Source organism: Siphateles boraxobius, unplaced genomic scaffold (genome assembly GCF_051911475.1).
Source record: "Siphateles boraxobius isolate OS27281-9 unplaced genomic scaffold, OSU_SipBor_1 41, whole genome shotgun sequence".
Classification (NCBI taxonomy): Eukaryota; Metazoa; Chordata; class Actinopteri; order Cypriniformes; family Leuciscidae; genus Siphateles; species Siphateles boraxobius.
In genome coordinates this window covers 33,037,202-33,058,013 of record NW_027509042.1, presented here as the reverse complement: position 1 = coordinate 33,058,013, position 20,812 = coordinate 33,037,202, and the positions used below count along the sequence as shown (strand labels likewise).

At 42.2% G+C, this 20,812-nt stretch overlaps 1 protein-coding gene across 2 annotated transcripts in view; it reads left to right on the top strand.

Annotated features, from left to right (window-relative positions):
* The window catches only part of stk11ip (serine/threonine kinase 11 interacting protein), a 136,241-nt gene that overhangs the window by 51,365 nt on the left and 64,064 nt on the right, over positions 1 to 20,812 (top strand). For both annotated transcript variants that reach the window (XM_077199184.1, XM_077199183.1), the window contains exons 17-21: positions 7,930 to 8,098; positions 9,107 to 9,261; positions 9,356 to 9,671; positions 10,746 to 10,846; positions 11,437 to 11,534. In XM_077199184.1, the coding sequence (XP_077055299.1) occupies positions 7,930 to 8,098; positions 9,107 to 9,261; positions 9,356 to 9,671; positions 10,746 to 10,846; positions 11,437 to 11,534 (839 nt within the window). The remainder of the gene's footprint in view (positions 1 to 7,929; positions 8,099 to 9,106; positions 9,262 to 9,355; positions 9,672 to 10,745; positions 10,847 to 11,436; positions 11,535 to 20,812) is intronic.

The window sequence follows — 20,812 nt, the reverse complement described above, 5'->3', positions numbered from 1 at the left end:
ATGCACACGAAGGGGGTCACCTGGCTGGGGGGAGGGGGTGTGGTAGGACCGTTTGATTGACGAACTTACTGTCCAATGATTCTAGGTGGTCTTGGAAATGATTGGCTGGAGTTTTTCGAGTCCTGCCCGTTCCACAGATGATTAAAATGCTTAATTTTCATTTCAGTGCTTCTAACTCAGTGGCTGTAAGTGGGTTAGGAATAGGGTTTCATGTTATTTTGAAAAAATGGACAAAAAAGAGAATCACATACCCCACCTTTAATAGTCATTTTGGCAGCATGCTTCAACTTTGCTGCTGCGGTATACGAAAACGGTTTCGTCTATCGTCACAAAATCCGTAAGTTTTAGTCGGCATGGTCTGGAGATGATATGATTCGATTTTGGTGAAAATCGGACGAATGGACTAGGAGAAGTTCGAAAAAGGTTTTGAAAGTAAATAAAGATGGCTGACAGGAAGTTCGTCCAAATACGTCAAACTTGGTATCTATGTTCTCGGCATGACCCAAGGAATCTAGTAAGACCAGTGTCATTACAATAGGCATATTTTTTCAAAACTTATTAGCATTTTTGGAAATATAATTTTAACTTTTGACCAAAAGGAGGCGCTGTCTCAAAATCTTTTGAGTACCTTCAGGAGATGGTGCTGGTGGCAAATTCTGAGTTTCATAATGTTACAGCAATGCATTTGTTAAGTATAGCATTTTACATCACAAAACTGTATTGAAGTCGATGGGAATTTCATGTTTTGTTCTATTATAGCGCCACCAAGAGGCAAAATCTAAAAAAAAATTTCATGTGTCCTTGGAATGAGCCCATACATGTGTGTGCCAAATTTGGTGAAAATATCTCAATTCGCTTTGGAGTTATAGACATTTATATGAAAAAACGCATCAAAAATGACTGACACGTGACTTTGATTTGATTTTACTACCCCTTACCATCAATATTTTGGCATTTGGGCTTCAACATTTATTAAACAAGCTATGGTTCCAAACTTCTGACGGTGGTTTTGGTCTCGATCGGAGTAACGGTTTCGAAGATATCGGCAAATGTTTTTTAAGCGCTAAATCACAACGCTACACAAACCGTAAGGCAAAACCTAGCATGTTTGGTATCTGTGGACTCGGCAAGGATTCAGGAACCTAACGAGATGACTCCCGTGAAAATAAGTCAACCACACCCAGAGTTATAAGCATTTGAAAAATAAAATTTACCACTAGGTGGCGCTGTTTCGAAACTTCTCAGGCTCCTTCAGGGCATCGTACTGATGACCCATACCGAGTTTCGTAACAATTCGTTCATGCGTTCAGAAAATACAGCATTTTAGCACATCATTCAAAATGGCCGACAGCCAAAATGGCCGATCTGGGAAAATTCGATATCAGTCGACTCGGCATGACCCCTGAATCTACAGAGACCACTTTTATGATTTTTGGACAAACCGTTCAGAAGTTATGAGCGAAAATAGCCGTTTTTCATATCTCCGGACCAGTAGGTGGCGCTGCGCCGAAACGCAGCATGTAGCCTCAAGTCATGCTTGTGATGACATGTACCAAGTTTGGTCTGAATACGATTAAGCGTTGCGGAGATACAGCCTTACGTCTGTTTTCGCAAGCGCTACGTAAAATTAGCATAATAAAAGTGAAACTTTGGACAGGTGGTGGCGCTAGAGGCAATGAGTTAGAGACACCAAAATTGGTGCAATTACTGTTGGGACTGTCCTCTATCAGAATGTCAAACCGGAACAACTTTCCCGGACACGGTTCTAGGGGCTGCCATAGACGCCCAGTCGGAAGAAGAAGAATAATAATAATAATAATAATAATAATAATAAGAACCGGAACAGATACAATAGGTGCCTCCGCACCTTCGGTGCTTGGCCCCTAATAAGAACCAGAACAGATACAATAGGTGCGATCGAATCGTCATGAGCTCAGGAATCAGAGGAAAAAATTATTTTGTTGATAGGCCAAACGGTTCAAAAGTTATTAGCATAATAAAAGTGAAACTTTGGACAGGTGGTGGCGCTAGAGGCAATGAGTTAGAGACACCAAAATTGGTGCAATTGATGTTGGGACTGTCCTCTATCAGAATGTCAAACCAAAACAACTTTCCCGGACACGGTTCTATGGGCTGCCATAGACGCCCAGTCGGAAGAAGAAGAAGAAGAAGAAGAAGAAGAAGAAGAAGAAGAAGAATAATAATAATAATAATAAGAACCGGAACAGATACAATAGGTGCCTCCGCACCTTCGGTGCTTGGCCCCTAATAAGAACCAGAACAGATACAATAGGTGCCTCCGCACCTTCGGTGCTTGGCCCCTAATAATAAGAACCGGAACAGATACAATAGGTGCCTCCGCACCTTCGGTGCTTGGCCCCTAATAATAAGAACCGGAACAGATAAAATAGGTGCCTCCGCACCTTCGGTGCTTGGCCCCTAATAATAATAAGAACCGGAACAGATACAATAGGTGCCTCCGCACCTTCGGTGCTTGGCCCCTAATAAGAAGAACCGGAACAGATACAATAGGTGCCTCAGCACCTTCGGTGCTTGGCCCCTAATAATAAGAACCGGAACAGATACAATAGGTGCCTCCGCACCTTCGGTGCTTGGCCCCTAATAATAAGAACCGGAACAGATAAAATAGGTGCCTCCGCACCTTCGGTGCTTGGCCCCTAATAATAATAAGAACCGGAACAGATACAATAGGTGCCTCCGCACCTTCGGTGCTTGGCCCCTAATAAGAAGAACCGGAACAGATACAATAGGTGCCTCAGCACCTTCGGTGCTTGGCCCCTAATAATAAGAACCGGAACAGATACAATAGGTGCCTCCGCACCTTCGGTGCTTGGCCCCTAATAAGAGCCGAAACAGATACAATAGGTAACTCAGCACCTTCGGTGCTTGGCCCCTAATAATAAGAACCGGAACAGATACAATAGGTGCCTCCGTACCTTCGGTGCTTGGCCCCTGATAATAATAATAATAAGAACCAGAACAGATACAATAGGTGCCTCCGCAACTTCGGTGCTTGGCCCCTAATAATAATAATAAGAACCGGAACAGATACAATAGGTGCCTCAGCACCTTCGGTGCTTGGCCCCTAATAAGAACCGGAACAGATACAATAGGTGCCTCAGCACCTTCGGTGCTTGGCCCCTAATAATAAGAACCGGAACAGATACAATAGGTGCCTCCGCACCTTCGGTGCTTGCCCCCTAATAAGAACCGGAACTGATACAATAGGTGCCTCCGCACCTTCGGTGCTTGGCCCCTAATAAGAACCGGAACAGATACAATAGGTGCCTCAGCACCTTCGGTGCTTGGCCCCTAATAAGAATCGGAACAGATACAATAGGTGCCTCAGCACCTTCGGTGCTTGGCCCCTAATAATAATAATAAGAACCGGAACAGATACAATAGGTGCCTGAGCACCTTCGGTGCTTGGCCCCTAATAATAAGAACCGGTACAGATACAATAGGTGCCTCCGCACCTTCGGTGCTTGGCCACTAATAAGAACCGGAGCTGATACAATAGGTGCCTCCGCACCTTCGGTGCTTGGCCCCTAATAAAATTCGAAGTTACGAGTACTGTATACTGTACTGTTTTTATTTTTAAAACGGTGTGAAAAGTAAAAATGATCAAATATTCATCTTTGACCTGTCAAAGTACACCTTTCCTACAAGTCTCCACAGCAAGGATGCATAGATTTATGGGCGTGGTAACGCAGAAGAAAACTGAGACAGCACATGCGCATAACCAGTAAGTAGTACATGCGCATAACCAGTAAGTAGCACATGCGCATAACCAGTAAGTAGCACATCTCAGTGGGTAGCGTGAATCGTCAGAATTGTTCACGAAAAAGAGCCGGAATGCCCATCACTACCATGAACGCAAACATCAGCGCGCGCCCCGCAAACCAGCGTCTCCGCGCGCGAATACTGAATTAAATTGTCTTTCACATCTTGCACTTGTACGGACGATTTCACACAAAATTGTGTAAAAATGCCCATCTTGGCGAGTATCCTAGTAAACAAAGTCAGTTATATCTCATGTGAACGTAGCCATGTTCAAATGGGGTCCGTGCGTTCGGTCTTAAAGGGGCAGCAGTTTAACAAACCCACTGCTGTTTTAATGTTAATCAAACAATGGACAAATAAATTACTCACTGCTCTTGACTAAATAGGCTACCCTTTTCAACTTTACAAAAAGATCCATCTATATTTAATTCATCCAGTAATGAATATGCAATTTTTTCTCATATGATTACTTTATTCAAATTTCTTTACCTGTTAGATCTACCCGAAAAACTCTAAAACACCGTTTAACCTTTGTTCTCTTGTATATATTTGTAAGATGATTATTCGTTCTTATTTTGTTGCTGACTGCTTACCTTTAATAATGTTTTAAATTCACATTAATTAGGCTGGCAGTTTTTGTTGAAGTATCAAAATTGGATTAAATAATTGATATTTCACTGGCGTCTAAACCTTTGTACCACTGACCCAATCCTTAGCACTAACCTTTCTGGAGCTGCTCTAGTCTAAATATTTGCTGTGATATTCAATGGAAAATAAAATTTGATAGAGCAATAGAATGTACAGAAACAAAAGCTCATAAAATGCATTTTAGCAGGCTTAATTAAGCATGTATATATTTGATGAACAAATTAATCCAACTAATATGATTTATATTCTTTTGGTTTATTTGGGGCCAAGCACCGAAGGTGCGGAGGCACCTATTGTTATTGTTCCCGTTCTTATTATTATTCCTCTTCTTCCGCTCTTGGAGTCTATGGCAGCCCATAGAACCGATTGCAGGAAAGTTGTTTTGGTTTGGCATTCTAATAGAGGACAGTCCAAACATTAAATACACCAATTTTGATGTTTCTAAGTCATTCCCTCTAGCGCCACCACCTGTCCAAAGTTTCACTTTTATTTTGCTAATAACTTTTGAACTGTAAGGCCAATCAACAAAATTCTTTTTTCATCTGATTCCTGAGCTCATGGCGGTTCGATTGCACCCTATGCCGTCATTTTCCGTCATAAAAATATGGCCGCCATTTGAACTTCCTGAAAAAGCTACTTTTTTGAACTCGTCCTAGACGGTTTGTCCGATTTGCACGAAAATTGAACCAGATCATCTTCAGGCAGTGCTGACAAAAAGTAATTAGATTCAAATTGATTTGTTAAATCGTTTTCGATAACCACTCAAACAAATTTTACGTAGCGCTTGCAAAAACCGTCGTAAGGCTGTATCTTCGCAATGGTTAATCGTATTCAGACCAAACTTGGTACGTGTCATCACAAGCATAACCTGAGGAAACATGCTGCGTTTCGACGCAGCGCCACCTACTGGTCCGGAGATATGAAAATGGCTATCTTTGCTTATAACTTCTGAACAGTTTGTCCAAAAATCATGCCGAGTCGACTGATATCAAATTTTCACATATCGGCCATTTTGTCTGTTGGCCATTTTGAATTATATGCTAAAATGCTGTATTTTCTGAACGCATGAACGAATTGTTACGAAACTCGGTATGGGTCATCAGTACAATGCCCTGACGGAGCCTGAGAAGTTTCGAAACAGCGCCGCCTAGTGGTCAATTTTTTTTCAAATGCTTATAACTTTGGGTGTGGTTGACTTATTTCACGGGAGTCATCTTTTTGAGTTCCTGAATCGTTGCCGAGTCCAACGATACCAAACATGCTGGGTTTCGTCTTACGGTTTGTGTAGCGTTGCGATTTAGCGCTAAAAAAACATTTTGCTTTTTCTTCGAAACCGCTTGTCCGATCGAGACGAAACAACCGTCAGAAGTTTGGAACCATAGTTTGTCAGGGACATGTTGTAGCCCAAATGTCAAAATATTGATAGTAAGGGGTAGTAAAATTCAATCAAAGTCACGTGTCAGTCGTTTTTGATGCGTTTTTTCATATAAATGTCTATAACTCCGAAGCGAATTGAGATATTTTCACGCAAACATGTATGGGCTCATTCCAAGGACACATGAAAAAAATTGTGAGATTTTGCCTCTTGGTGGCGCTATAATAGAACAAAACATGTAATTCCCATTTACTTCAATACAGTTTTGTGATGTAAAATGCTATACTTAACAAATGCATTACTGTAACATTATGAAACTCAGAATTTGCCACCAGCACCATCCCCTGAAGGTACTCAAAAAATTTCGAGACAGCACCACCTGTTGGTCAAAAGTTACAATTATATTTCCAAAAATGCTAATAAGTTTTGAAAAAATATTCCTATTGTAATGACACTGGTCTTAATAGATTCCTTGGGTCATGCCGAGAACATATATACCAAGTTTGACGTATTTGGACGAACTTCCTGTCCACCATCTTTACTTACTTTCAAAACCTTCTTTTTCGAACTTCTCCTAGACCATTCATCCGATTTTCACCAAAATCAAATCATATCATCTCCAGACCATGCCGACTAAAAGTTATGGATTTCGTGACGATAGACGGAATTCTTGCGCTTGGCCCCGGTAATGGCTGCTTTCAGCTATATTCTACTAATACATTTAAAAATTACAAATCCAGTGAAAATGCAGGGATCAGTTACGGTATCGGTATCTCGTTTTGCAAAAAGTGGTATCGGTGCATCCCTAATTAAAAAAATATTGTTTATTTTGTTTGTTTTTGTTGTTGAAAAAATACAATTGTTTCACGCTAAATCAACGCTGCAGCCCGTCTGAGATATAGAGCTATTTCTCATGGCTATGAGCATGATATTAAGTATATGATAAGTATATAATACAACTTTCATTCTTCAGGTCAATCATATATTAATGGAAAAAAAATCTGTTTCATTATCCTTCCAATGATTAAGGGGATTTCCTTTACCTGACAGCACTGGTCAATGGATTGACCTCTATGAAGTGAAACATCAGATACCATATATATTTAATTTGAGTAAAAAAAATTCAAATGAAATAAATACAAATAAAGATATTGTTTGATAAGTGCTGATTGAAGTCCTTGAAATCCAAAAAAGTAGTGCTTAAAGTCTTTGAAAGTCCTGGAATTTAATTTGACAGAGTCTGTACAAACCCTGTTTAAATGCAAATTAGCTGCTGCTCCTGGCCCCCTTTCCAGAAGAGGATAAAGATACTCAGGCAACAACAAAACTGGAAAATGTCACGCAGCTAAAATGTCAGAAATTGTCAGTAGTGGTGTTCAGCCTTACATGTTTGAACTTGAGTCAGACACTGATGGAGAGACTCAGGCAGAAGTTACAACTTTTAAAATGCAACTGGACGTGCAACTGTTTTTTTTATTTGGCGCAGACATTGTATGTCTCCAACTGCGACAGCGAGGAAACAGAAATGGGGGACTGCTGCGGCTCACTCAGGGTGGTATCTATGCTAATAGGGCAGATCATCACTAGGCATAGGCGGGGCTTTTGGAACCACTCGTTTGGAGAGACTGTTTATGATTCATGAGGATTATAAAAATAAAAGGAGTGAATGTATTTTTACTATTATAGGCTGGTTGTTTTCACACACTGTGGACACACATCTGTGTTTGAAACACCTTGAAAAGTGAATTTTGCATAAAAGGTCCCCTTTAAGAATAAATGCTGGTTATTGGTATCTGTTGATCTTGGTGTTAAAATATCATTGATCGGTATTGGCCTCAAATTTGCAGTTTGGTCCACCATAAGCTGTGTGATTGGCTATTTCACAACCTGTGCGACCTGAGCCTTTGCAATATTTGAAATGGTTGATTTGACCAAATCTGCATCTGACAACAATCATCTGTCTTTTTTTTTGACATATTCCCACAAAATAACATGCGTGGAACCTTTAAAATTTAAAGCAACGTGATGTTACCTAATTGATCTTATACTATCCTGTTTTTTTAACTGGTTTTGATGGGTTGATGAGAATTTTGACTCCTCAGGTATTAGCAGAGGTTCTCTCAAGAGTTGTGGAGGAAAACAAGCAGCAAGTGGATGAGGAGGGACCAGAGACAGTTTGGCTACAGTGCCTGAAGTGTCAAGCTGAGTTCTGCCAGCCAGCCACTGAGTCAGACAACAGCCTGAGCCACCTGGAAGAGCTAAGGAATGACAGTAAGGATATGGTCCTAAAAATCAAAAGGAGTTTTTTTATTTTTTATTTTCATGAGGCCTTTGATGGATAGGCGGACCTATACTCCTGTCAGAACATTCCAGGGAGCGGCTCAAACACATGCACCTCTCAACAAACTTCTTATTAGTACTGTATTACAACAATTACAAATTTTCTCTCTAGTCTAGTCAATTTTTGTCTCCACGTCATTGCAATTAAACACCATAATCTAATGTGCCATGATGGTTGAGGCTAAACCATTTCTTTTATACTGGTTATTAGCATGGCATATTTTTTTTAGGTCCAGTTCTTTTTTTTTTTCATCTCAGCTTTCAATACAAGATAAAGCTAATAAAAAAAACATGAATCTGGCATACCATAATCGGGTGATCATCTTGTTGGAGCATGACAGAACCTGGCTAAAATGTCTTGCTAAAGAATTTCATGAATAAGGAATGGTAGCCAAGCCCTGGGTGTAATCGCTTTTTATCTTGGGACTCCATCAGGCTGTCAATAATTTTATCATATGACCCATTTTCAGCATAACCCACTTAATAACCCACAATAGAGTTTTACTTTTTTCCATTGTTACATCTTGCAGGCCATTTTTCTTTTAATGTGGTTTGGAACACAGTTTATCCTCCTCTGCAGCACTGCATATTTTTAAAACATGCAAACCAGAGGTTCTAGGGCATTTGTTCAGCTGCTTTCAGTCTGTTTGCTTTGCGTCCTGCAGTTCATCTGGGTCAAACACATAGTTGATTCTGCATGGGGCCAGAGATCAGTGAAGGTGTTTATTTTTAAAGCATTAACATTCTTAAAATAAATTGGAAGGAAAGAGCATGTTAAACACTCTGTGTATATCTCTTTGATTTTCTTTTTATCTGGGATATTTTAGTACTTAAACTATATTATATGGACTGGATATCTCATGAGAATTTATTGTTGTATACCTTATTTATATTATATTATGTATAATTTTTTTATGTGATTTTTATTATTTTCAACAGGTTGTACTGTCATCTGCTCAGAGTGCAATAGCGATCATGTGGTTCAGTTGTCTGTCCAATCAGCTCCTTCCACCAGTACACCATTGGAACAGAATGATGCCAGATACTTTACATTTGATGACAGGGACAACCCTGCCCTTCCCCTTCGCAACAAGGTCTGGGTTTGTATGATCTTTTGGCTTGATCTATCCATGACAATTCTCCATTACTATTCTCTTTTCACTTACTTGACTTGCTTCATTCCTCTAGGCATTGGTCCCAGGACAGTCTTTTCTATCCTGTGGCAGCCCCCTCCATTTGACTCAGCATTCAGAGGCCTCCTCAGAGGGAGCCACAGCTTACTTTCATACAGCCCATAGCTTCCTGTCCAATTGTTTGACCAGTCAGAATGAGGCATGGGTTGACCAGAGAACCTCTCAACTAATCAACTTCAGCACTACGGATGTACAGGTGCAGGGTAGCTCAGAGGGGTTTAAAGAGAAGGTGGCTGACAACTCCTGCTACAACAGCTATCAAAAACATCAGGACCAACAGTCACCCAAGCACACAGAAGTATCCAGCAATGGTAGGTGGTCCACTCTGGGGATGAAGAGCAGTAGGGTGGTTAGAAAAATAAAGAACTAAAGAAGATGAAACTACCCCGGAAAAAGACAGATTCACATTTTTATTTGAAATAACACAAAATGTTGTAATTATTGGGCCTAGGCCTGTTTTAGGATTTGCTTAAAAACGGAAAAAAAACAACAAGTCTTGTTTGATCAGATTTAACGCCATAGAAAATCTTAAAAGGTATGACCATAATATTAATTATTTTTTTTTTATTATTAAATAATTATCATCTTAAAATTGTGGGTGTAAAAACAGGAATCGTGATACGTCCTAATGTGATTATTAAACTCCACTATTAAGCAAAAGGCAATGATGTAATTTTCTGTCACAGGAAGGAAAACTAAAATGTTATAAAACACATTAATTAAATATGTGTATTTTACTAGAACATTTAAAAAATCTGGTTATTGACTTTCTTTAAACACGTTATCGAATCAGCAAAAACCTATACCGATTGACCTCTAATTCAAATGTATTGATACAATAGTGCAACTATCTTCAGTATGTATTGAATAAATCATGTCTTAAGTATTTTAAACTTGCAGTTACTTTGTTTTGCATTTGAATGTGTGCTGCAGCCTATTTAGTTAAGAAAAAACATGCTATTTTGTGATTGCATGGGTTTGTTCCGTATGGATGTACAGAATTAATTTTATTTGTGCAGGTTTTAAAAATGTCTTAAACTCTTACATTTTGATTTTAAAAACTCTACATATACCTTGATTTAAACTCTTTGTCCAAACTGTGTGGTTTGTAAACATGACAAACTATAGAGAGAATAAGTTAATTGTCCTCTTGTATTTGTAGATGTGACGCACTAAATTGGTCCCAGACAATAAAGCCTAATGAATACCCAATATGGCAGACCTTTCTAGCCATAAAACATGTTAACCAAGTGTATAGATATAGCTAGAATTTCAGATATTATATTGATATTACAGGTATGCTGTCATATTTTGATGTTTTCTGGCACAGTAGCCTTTACCTTTTTTCCATTGAGGGGATTTAATCATAATTCTTTTCATTGTAGGTCAGTTTGACCTGCTGTCAGAGACAGTAGACCATCGGCTCCAGCTTTACCTGGATGTGGAAGTGTTTGGGGGAGAAGAGGAGCTTCGCTGCTTTTTAAAGGCAAGATAACCTGTTTACTCTGCCCTCATGAACATGAACCGAAAAAATTGAATTGGGAGTAGTGCAAGACAAACAAATACAACCAAGTAGCCATTCTTAGATCCTTTATTCATGAAGGTTAATTTATGCTACTTATTGCTACATTTCTCACAGTCCACATACCATCATATCTTATGTTAGTTCACATGCTGGCTAAAGTCATCATCTGTATGGAAAATGGGTGCATTTCTTTATTGTGAACTATGAATTTCTCAGTGTAGTTTAATTATTTTACTGGTATCCTGCACTCTAAATATATTCAAACTTGCCCCTTGGCCCCTTCTGGGTGCCCTCTGCCTTAGCCACCTGTTTTTTTTTTTTTTTTTCAAAGAAACAATCTCATAAGGAAGTCCACAGCAGGACAGTGAGATTCAATTGATTTGATACACTCTCTCCACACCAGCCTTTTGCTCTCTCACAGTTTAGAGACAGTGTCCACTTCTGATTACAAGTGTTTATAATCAATTCTGCATTTCTTAGTGCTTCATTTAGCATTTTTGAGAAGCTGTAATTATTTGTATTAACCTTTTTGTGGTTTCACTTGATTTCAGATGTCCATTGTGAAGTTTGGAGATAAAGTGGAGTTCCATTCCCTCATGGTTGTGTCAGACCAGTACATCTACATCTTAGAAATCACCTCACAATCTGAGTAAGCAACTTCTGTTAACTTCTTCAGTTTTGAAGGTGCAACTAACTATTGTTCACTAAAATCAACTTATAAGTAGGTGTTTTATGTAGTCTAGAAAAAAACAAACACTAATTCTTTCCTTATTATGTTATAGTGATTTTTATGTGTAAGCAGGGTAAATGTAATTGGTGCACTATCTCGTCATACATTAGTGCCAAGTTGGGTTCTCTTACGAGAGGTTCTCTCGTATTGCGTAAGCTAGCTTACGCTATGGGTAAAGTCATCTTTTCTCGAGAAATTGAAGCCAAAAATTATCCTTAATTTTTCATTTATTGTCAACGCAGTGCAGCAGCCAGCAGACCTAGAGCAGGAAATGTTGTGTGCTCATTGGCTGCCGTGCGGCAACTGCTGCAGCCTATCACTGAGCCTCGCGCGTGACGTCGCGCCCTCTACGCGTCACAGCCCACCAAATGGGAGTGGCTTAGCGTATAAAAGCCAGGCTCAGAGGCTGCACCACTGATTTCATCATCTTCAGCGAAGCTCTCCGCATCGCTGGACTCTGAGAGAAGCCGCCGCCGTTGAAACCAGCGACCAGCAAGCAGAGGAAAGTGTCTGAGCTGCCGGCTTCGGCCCTCACTGTCACCCAGGCGACAGCTGATCCATCCTGACATTGGACAGCGAGGAGTGGTCGAGTTCTCATCACTCCGCCTCCTCCTCGATCCAGGAAGCTACTGCATCGGTGTTCGGCAACCAACGAGACTGTAATGCAACCCGCTCGCTTGCACACAACCGTAGTTGCAACGGCGACCCAGACAAATCTCTCAAAAGATGGTTGAGTCCCGCCGCGGCCGGACCACCATTAAAACATCTTGCCCTGTCAGTCCCCTTAGAAAGGCTACTGCAGCGAGGTTTCGGTAGCCAACGAGCCGGTAATGCTACCCGCTCGCCTGCAAAATCTCAAGAGTATAATGTCTGGTTATCCGGCTCATGCTGTGGTGCTCTAAGTATAGCATATGTGCCCACATCTCAGTGTTCACCCCTACACTCAAGCACGTTACCCCCGTGTCTCTCACACTCACAGAGCCCTCTCTCATAAAGCTGGCAAATTCCGCTCGAGTGCTAGATGTAGGAAATGTGCCTACAACTCTGTGCTCATGCCTACTTTCTGCCCGCTCTGTCACACGGCCAAAACAGCCTCATGTCGGTCAGGTTACGAATGTAAGTTACGTGCCCGCTTACGAGCGATCACGCTTACTAGTAAATGCCCGGCACTGCTCGCACATCACAAAGTTGTCTCAAAACGTTTCCCGTTCAAGCAACCTGGATGTCACATGAGAAACAGCCAGCCATTGCTGTCAGCGAGCCGCCGTATTCATGCACAGAGGGCGCGCGCATGGCTATGAATGTAAGTTACGTGCCCGCTTACGAGCGCTCACGCTTACTAATAAACGCCCGGCATTGCTCACGCATCACAAAGTTATCTCAACGTTCCCCGTTCAAGCAACCGGGACGTCACATGTGAAACAGCCAGCCTTCGCTGTCAGCGAGCCGCCGTATTCATGCACCGAGGGCGCGCGCATGGCTATGAATGTAAGTTACGTGCACGCTTACGAGCGCTCACGCTTACTAGTAAACGCCCGGCGTTGCTCGCGCATCACAAAGTTATCTCAAACGTTCCCCGTTCAAAGCAATCGCGACGTCACATGTGAAACAGTTAGCCATAGCTGTCAACGAGCCGCCGTATTCAAGCACTGAGGGCGCGCGCGCCGCGCCCATACCTCTGAATCAATTTTCCGACCCCACGAAGTGTGGCGATCGGAACCCGGAGGCTATTCTGCCCGTGGCTATGAATGTAAGTTACGTGCCCGCTTACGAGCGCTCACGCTTACTAATAAACGCCCGGCGCTGCTCGCACATCACAAAGAAGGGTATAATGTCTGGTTATCCGGCTCAGGCCGATGGTGTCATAAGTGTAGAAAAGGTGCCCACATCTCAGTGTTCACCCCTACACACAAACAATATACCCGTGTCTCTCGCTCTCACAAAGCCCATTCTCTTAAAGCTGGTAAATGCCGCTCGAGTGCTAGATGTAGAGAATATGCCCACAAACATGTGCTCACATCTACTCGCTGTCCGCTCTGTTACACGGCAACAGTCTCACAGCGGCCAAGTTATGAATGTAAGTCACGTGCCGGCTCACGAGCGCTCACGCTTACTGACAAACACTTGGCCCCAGGCTCCGCTCGCACCAAATATCGTCACAAAATGTTCCCCATTCCCAGTAATCGGGCCATCTCATGATTTACAGACAGTCACAGCTGTCAGCGAGCCGCCGTTCCTGAGATTAGGGGTCGCGCGCACCCCACACACAACTCCGGTTCAGTTTCCCAAGCCTGCGAAGTGCGGTGATCGGAGCCCGGAGTCCATTCTGCCCCTAGCTGTACATGTAGAAGCATGGAAGGCTATTCCTGGTGTTAAGACATTGCTATTCCCAATAAGACAGGGCTATTCGCGTCAGTTCGCTCGCCGTCCCCCTTGCTTTCGAGCACGGACCGAGACGAAAGTGAAAGTGGATGTAGCGCATCTACTCCGCGCAGAAATAGCCAAACTGCTGTGCAAAGGGGCCATAGAACCAGTGCCTCCTCTGAGCGAGTCAGTCTTTTACAGCCGTTATTCCTCGTACCCAAGAAGGACGGAGCTCTAAGACCTATCTTAGATCTGAGATATTTGAACAAAGCTCTCATGAGACGGCCGTTCAAAATGCTCACTACCAGACAAATCCTCGCGCAAATTCGCCCGAGGGACTGGTTTATCTCTCTAGATCTGAAAGATGCATACATTCAGATCCCGATAGTCCCCCGTTTAAGGGGCAGTCATGGCCTAATGGTAACAGAGTTGGACTGGTGACCCAAAGGTTGCTGGTTCGATTCCAGTACCGGCAGGAATATGACTGAGGTGTCCTTGAGCAAGGCACCTAACCCCCAATCGCTCCCCGGGCTGCCCGCTGCTCCGGGTGTGTGTATCCACGTTTGCAGTGTGTGTGTGTTCACTACTCTGCTCCTAATGTGTGTGCACTTACTTGGATGGGTTAAATGCAGAGGTCAAATTCCAAGTATGGGTTACCATACTTGGCCATCACGTGTCACTTTCACTTTCACTTTTTTCACAGTTCATTCTTGAGATTCGCCTTTGACGGTCAGGCATATCAATACACCGTCCTCCCGTTCGGCCTGTCTTTGGCACCCCGTACATTTACGAAGTTCATGGATGCGGCTCTCGCCCCCTTGAGAGTGAAAGGGCTGCGAATTCTGAACCTTTTGGACGATTGGCTGATTTTAGTACAGTCAGAGATAGAACTTTTAACTCACAGAACTGTGCTTCTCAGCCGTCTCTGCCAAGGGGCTGTCTCACACAGCCCCTTGGCAGATTCTGGTGAGGAGAGATCTCCTCTCTCAAGCCCGCGGCTCAATCTCCATCCCCATCCAGCGCTGGTCTCTGCATGTATGGTTAATCAACGGATACCCGTTGTCCTGCCAGAAGGAGTGATGAACACGATTGCGTAATCCAGAGCTCCCTCTACGAGGTGGCTTTACGCGTTTAAATGGTCGGTGTTCTCCAAATGGTGCGCTGATAGAGATCTAGACCCACGAACGTGTGGGGTTTCGGGGTTGCTTGGCTTCCTTCAAGAGCTGTTGGATAAGGGCAGGTCCCCATCCACGCTTAAAGTTCATGTGGCGGCTGTTGCAGCGTTCGCTGAGTCGACGCGCGGCCTGTCAGTAGGAAGAAACAAGCTCGTCATCCGCTTCCTTAGAGGAGCTAGACGGATGAATCCCCCGTGACCCCAGTTGGTTCCCATGTGGGATCTTTCATTGGTCCTAGAGGCCCTGAAAGCTTTCCCCATTTGAACCGTTAGACTCCGTGGACCTAAAGTACCTTTCACTCAAAACCGTTTTTCTGACAGCTCTGTCATCAGTAAAACGTGTGGGGGATTTACACGCGCTATCTGTTAGTGCTGCTTGTCTTGAGTTCGGGCCAAATGACTCTAAAGTCATCCTTAAGCCAAAACATGGTTATGTCCCTAAAGTGTTGGGCACCCCCTTCAGAGCGCAGGTCGTTTCTCTTTCGGCTCTGCCAGCATCCGATAGTGAGGGTGATGTTAATCTCCTCTGCCCCAGTCAATCATGACGTTACACCACATTTTTATAGCATCAAATAACAAACTAAAACTAAACTTACCTGTACTTGAACATGCATCTGTGTGATAAGTGGAATTTTTTATTTGACTCGTTTTCGATTAGATGGAGAGGATGGGATTTATGACTTATACTGCAGCCAGCCACCAGGGGCGATCAAAATGCTTTGGATTTACTTTTCAGGACGTGTACGTCACACTTGATCATGACAATGAAAAAGCGGCCCTGACGCAGCATTTTCGAAGAAGCAAAAAACCTTAATGTACCTAACACTTCGTAAATCTGATCGTAAATGTCTTGTGGATGACACAGATTGTTCTAAAAGTTGAGCACATAGTTTTGTGACATGTCAGCTTGAACAAGTTAGAAGCTTGAACAAGTTCAGTTTGCACTGCTGCACTGTTTTTCATACACCAAACTTCAAACTCGTCAACTTGTTCTTTCTTGAAAATGAACTTTTACCTTCATAGCGATAAATTCAGTTTTGAATGCAAGTACATAATGATGTGTGTGGCATTTGATACCAGTGCGTTGTCAAATCCTCGACACTATGCTGCGCGCGGGATTCTTGTCCAGTGTGTGACCGGCTTAAGACTATATGTTTGCTGCATGTTCAGGAAATGCAAATTTAGTTGAAGGGTTTTTTCACCTAAAAATGAAAATTATCCCATAATTCACCCTCAAGCCATTCTTGGTGTATATGACTTTCTTCTTTCAGCCAAACACAATAGGATTTATATAAAAAAAATATTCTGGCTCTTCTAAGCTTTATAATTAGCGTGAATGGCACCCTTTTTTTAAGCCCAAAAAAGCACATCCATCCATTAGTACCAGTACCAAAAGTAATCCATAGGGCTCCAGGGTGTTAATAAAGGCCTTCTGAAGCGAAACGATGCATTTTTGTAAGAAAAATATCCAGAATTGCGTTTTTGTAAGAAAATATCCAGAATTATAACTTTATAAACTGTAATCACTAGCTTCTGGATAACGGCCATCCGCGCGTTCACAAGAGAGTCAAGTTCCGGCGGAAGAGTGAACTCTTGACCCAAAGCATTACGTATTGGCGAAGTGCAGAGGATGGAACTAAACAAAACACCGGTCACGAATTGAAAGTCTAAAATTAGAATTTTTAAAGAGAAATTTCGGAGGGGCTTGGGTTTGTTGCCCAGCCCTATTTGTTTGAACCGCGAGAGGCGTCTGCTCACCTCGGCTTACGCTATGCATGCGCCATACGCTGGAACTCGACTCTCCTGTGAGTGCGCAGATGGCCGTTATCCAGAAGCTAGTGATTAGAGTTTATAAAATTATAATTATGGATATTTTTCTCACAAAAATGCTTTCCTTCGCTTCAGAAGGCCTTTATTAACCACTTAGAGTCGTATGGATTACTTTTATCATGGATGGATGCACTTGTTCGGGCTTCCAAAAAAATGGTACCATTCACTCCCATTATAAAGCTTGTAAGAGCCAGGATATTTTTTTAACCCTCTGGGGTCGGCAAACGCGCCGGCGCGTTTTGCTCAATTTTTTTCACATAGCAGCAAAAAAAGACTTAAAATGATTTCCATTACACGAGAGTAGATGTTAAAACTTCATGCTGATTTGTACTCGGCTTTCGCCAAGATAAGCAAAACACAATATCTGCCCAACCACCCGTCATTCACGCAATATACACAGGAACGTAATGACTGTAAATACTATACAACCTATACAAATAAACCAACAGACTCTTCAAGTTTTCAAGAATTCTACGAAACCGTAGCATGGCGGGCTGTACACAGCCAGCTAGAATCTTTCCGTCTCAACCACAGCCAGTTGCTGCTCCTTTCTGCTGCTTCAGATAAGCTCTGCGATGCAACTCTTGGCCACTGAATCCGACGTCTCTGAGGAACGGGGTTGTAGAGTGTGCCACAAAACCTCGACAACCCACTTCCACTGGATAAACCTGGACTCTCCATCCTCGCTGTTCTGCTTCAGTGGCCAGATGAGCATACCGCAGTTTCTTCCTCTCATATGCCTCATCTACCGCATCCTCCCATGGCACTGTTAACTCTATCAGTTGAACAATGCGTGCTGATCCAGACCACAAAACAATATCTGGTCGTAGGTTAGTGGTGGCAATCTCAGGTGGAAAAATAAGCCGTTGATCAAGATCAGCCAGCATCTTCCAGTCCCTAGCAGCTTCCAGTTGTCCTGGGCGAGAATTGGTGTTAGCAACTTTTCTTGGTGGTTGCTCGCCTGGGCGAAGGAATATTGTCTTCTGCGTGTAATGTTTTGCTAGAACAGGCGGCAACTTATTGGTCATACTACGCTTGCCTTCCAATGCTAAAGCCAAACATCGCAATACTTGGTCATGGCGCCAAGTAAACCGACCTTGGCTAAGAGCCACCTTACATCTTGTCAAAATGTGCCTTAATGTGGCAGGTGATGAACACAAAGGACAAGAGGGATCCTCTCCTACCCAGAGGTTTAGGTTATGCGGTGGTGGGAGAACATCATATGTTGACCTAATAAGGAAACTGATCCTACTCTCTTCCATTGACCCACTAACCCTAAAAGTTAATAAGTGAATGAATTCATGAAAATTCATGTGTATGAATTCATGAGTTTATAAGTGTACGAGTTTATGAGTTTAGAGTTTATAAGTTTAAATGAGTAAGAGTTCAGAGTTTATTACTTTACGAGTTTGAGTTCATAAGTGTATTAATTCATGAGTTTATAAGTGTATGAGTTTATGAATTCATGAGTTCATAAGTTTATGAGTTTAAATGAGTAAGAGTTCAGAGTTGATTAATTTATGAGTTTGAGTTCATAAGTGCATGAATTCATGAGTTTATAAGTGTATGAGTTTATAAGTGTATGAGTTTAAGTTTATGAATTCATGAGTTCATAAGTGTATGAATTCATGATTTCATAAGTTTATGAGTTTAAATGAGTAAGAGTTCAGAGTTTATTAATTTATGAGTTTGAGTTCATAAGTGTATGAAATCATGAGTTTATAAGTGTACGAGTTTATGAGTTTAGAGTTTATAAGTTTAAATGAGTAAGAGGTCAGAGTTTATTAATATATGAGTTTAAGAGTTCATAAGTGTATTTATTTTCATGAGTTTATAAGTGTACGAGTTTATGAGTTTAGAGTTTATACGTTTAAATGAGTTTAAGAGTTCAAGTTTAGAGTTTATTAATTTATTATGAGTTTAAGAGTTTAAGCTTAGATAGATAAGTGTCATAGATAGATGAGTTTATTAGTTTAAATGAGTCTCAATGGCTCATATTGTATATAGAATGGCAGTTTGATTCAGTCTAGGGCTTCAAGGAGTTTAGATTTGAATTTTTGACAGTTGGTGAGTTTGAAAATCTGAACATTCCGCAATGTTAAGTCAATGGGAGTTTTTTTCCGAGTTTGATCGTCATTTTTAGGAAAACCGTAAGTCCGATCAGTAAGAAAAGATATAGCAACTCGAGTCAGAACAGTTTGAGTGTCTGTGCCGAGTTTGGAGTATGTAGAGTTAAAGCTCTAGGAGGAGTTAGATATAGAAATTTTACCTGCAAGAAGAAAAAGAATAACTAGAATGTACATTTCCAGAAGAAAATGTGAAGTGGTGCTTGCAGTGGCAAAACTCGCCACTCGGTTGCTAGGGTGTGGTACATGATTGCATACGAGCCAACAAACATGTCTGTACTATGTTCTGGTGCTGAGATATGGCTTATTCATGTTGTTCAGGTGGTTGCTAGGGTGTTCTGAGTGGTTGCTATGCGGTTGCTAGGGTGTTTTGGGTGGTTTCTAGGGTATTCTGGGTGGTTGCTAGGGCGTTGCTAGGGTGTTCTGGGTGGTTGCTTGGCGGTTGCAAGGGTGTTTTGAGTGGTTGTTATGGTGTTGCTAAGCGGTTGCTAGGGTATTCTGGGTGGTTGCTAGGGTGTTGCTAGGGTGTTTTGGGTGGTTACTATGAGGTTGCTAGGTGGTTGCTAGGTGGTTGCTAGGGTGATCTGGGTGGTTACTAGTCGGTTGCTAGGGTGTTCTGGGTGGTTGCTAGGCGGTTGCTAGGGTGTTCTGGGTGGTTGCTATGAGGTTGCTAGGGTGTTCTGGGTGGTTGCTATGATGTTGCTAGGTGGTTGCTAGGATATTCTGGGTGGTTGCTATGGTGTTGCTAGGCAGTTGCTAGGGTATTTTGGGTGGTTGCTAGGGTGTTCTGGGCAGTTGCTAAGGTATTCTAGGTGGTTGCTATGATGTTACTAGGTGGTCGGTAGTTGTCACAGATGGTTACTATTGGAGTTCTTAGCATTTTCTTGGCATGATTTAGCACTTACCTAATTGCTATTAGCATGTAGCTATTCACAGTTAGCATGGGTAGCATGTTGGAAGTCCAGTTTGCTAGCATGAGTCAAAAGAACCAACCCCCATCTCTATACAATGTTCTGATGCAGAGATATATGTCTTGCAAAATGGTTGCTAGGGTACTCTGTTTGGTTGCTAGGGAGTGGCTTGGCAGCTGCCAATCATGAAACTCCAAAGACTGATTGTCAGTTTGAATGATATAAACCAACTCCCATGCCTCGGTGACATTTAGAATGGAATATATCCTTCTTTGAATTTTGGTTGCTAAGGTGCTCAACAATGGTTGCTAGGGAGGGGCAAGGAAGTGTTGACATGATTCATGATTGGCTGTTTGCTGCCCAGAGTCAAACTTGTGTTAACCCCATCTCTATATGATGTTCTGATACAGAGATATAGGTCTTGCAAAATGGTTGCTAGGGTGCTCTGTTTGGTTGCTAGGGAGTGGCTTGGCAGCTGCCAGTCATGAAACTGAAAAGGCTGATTGTCAGCGTGAATGATATAAACCAACTCCCATGCCTCTGTGAGATTCAGAATGGAAGATATCCCTCTATGGATTTTGGTTGCTAAGGTGCTCGACAATGGTTGCTAGGGAGGGGCTACGTAGTGTTGAGGTGATTCATTATTGGTTGTTTACTGCCCCGAGTCAAACGGGTCCACCCTTGTGTTTCTATGACACTTCTATCCGGAGATATTCTTTTGACCTCTTTCAATGGAAGTCTATGGGACTTGTTGCTAAGGTGCTCTAAATGGTTGCTAGGGCGTGGCTTAAT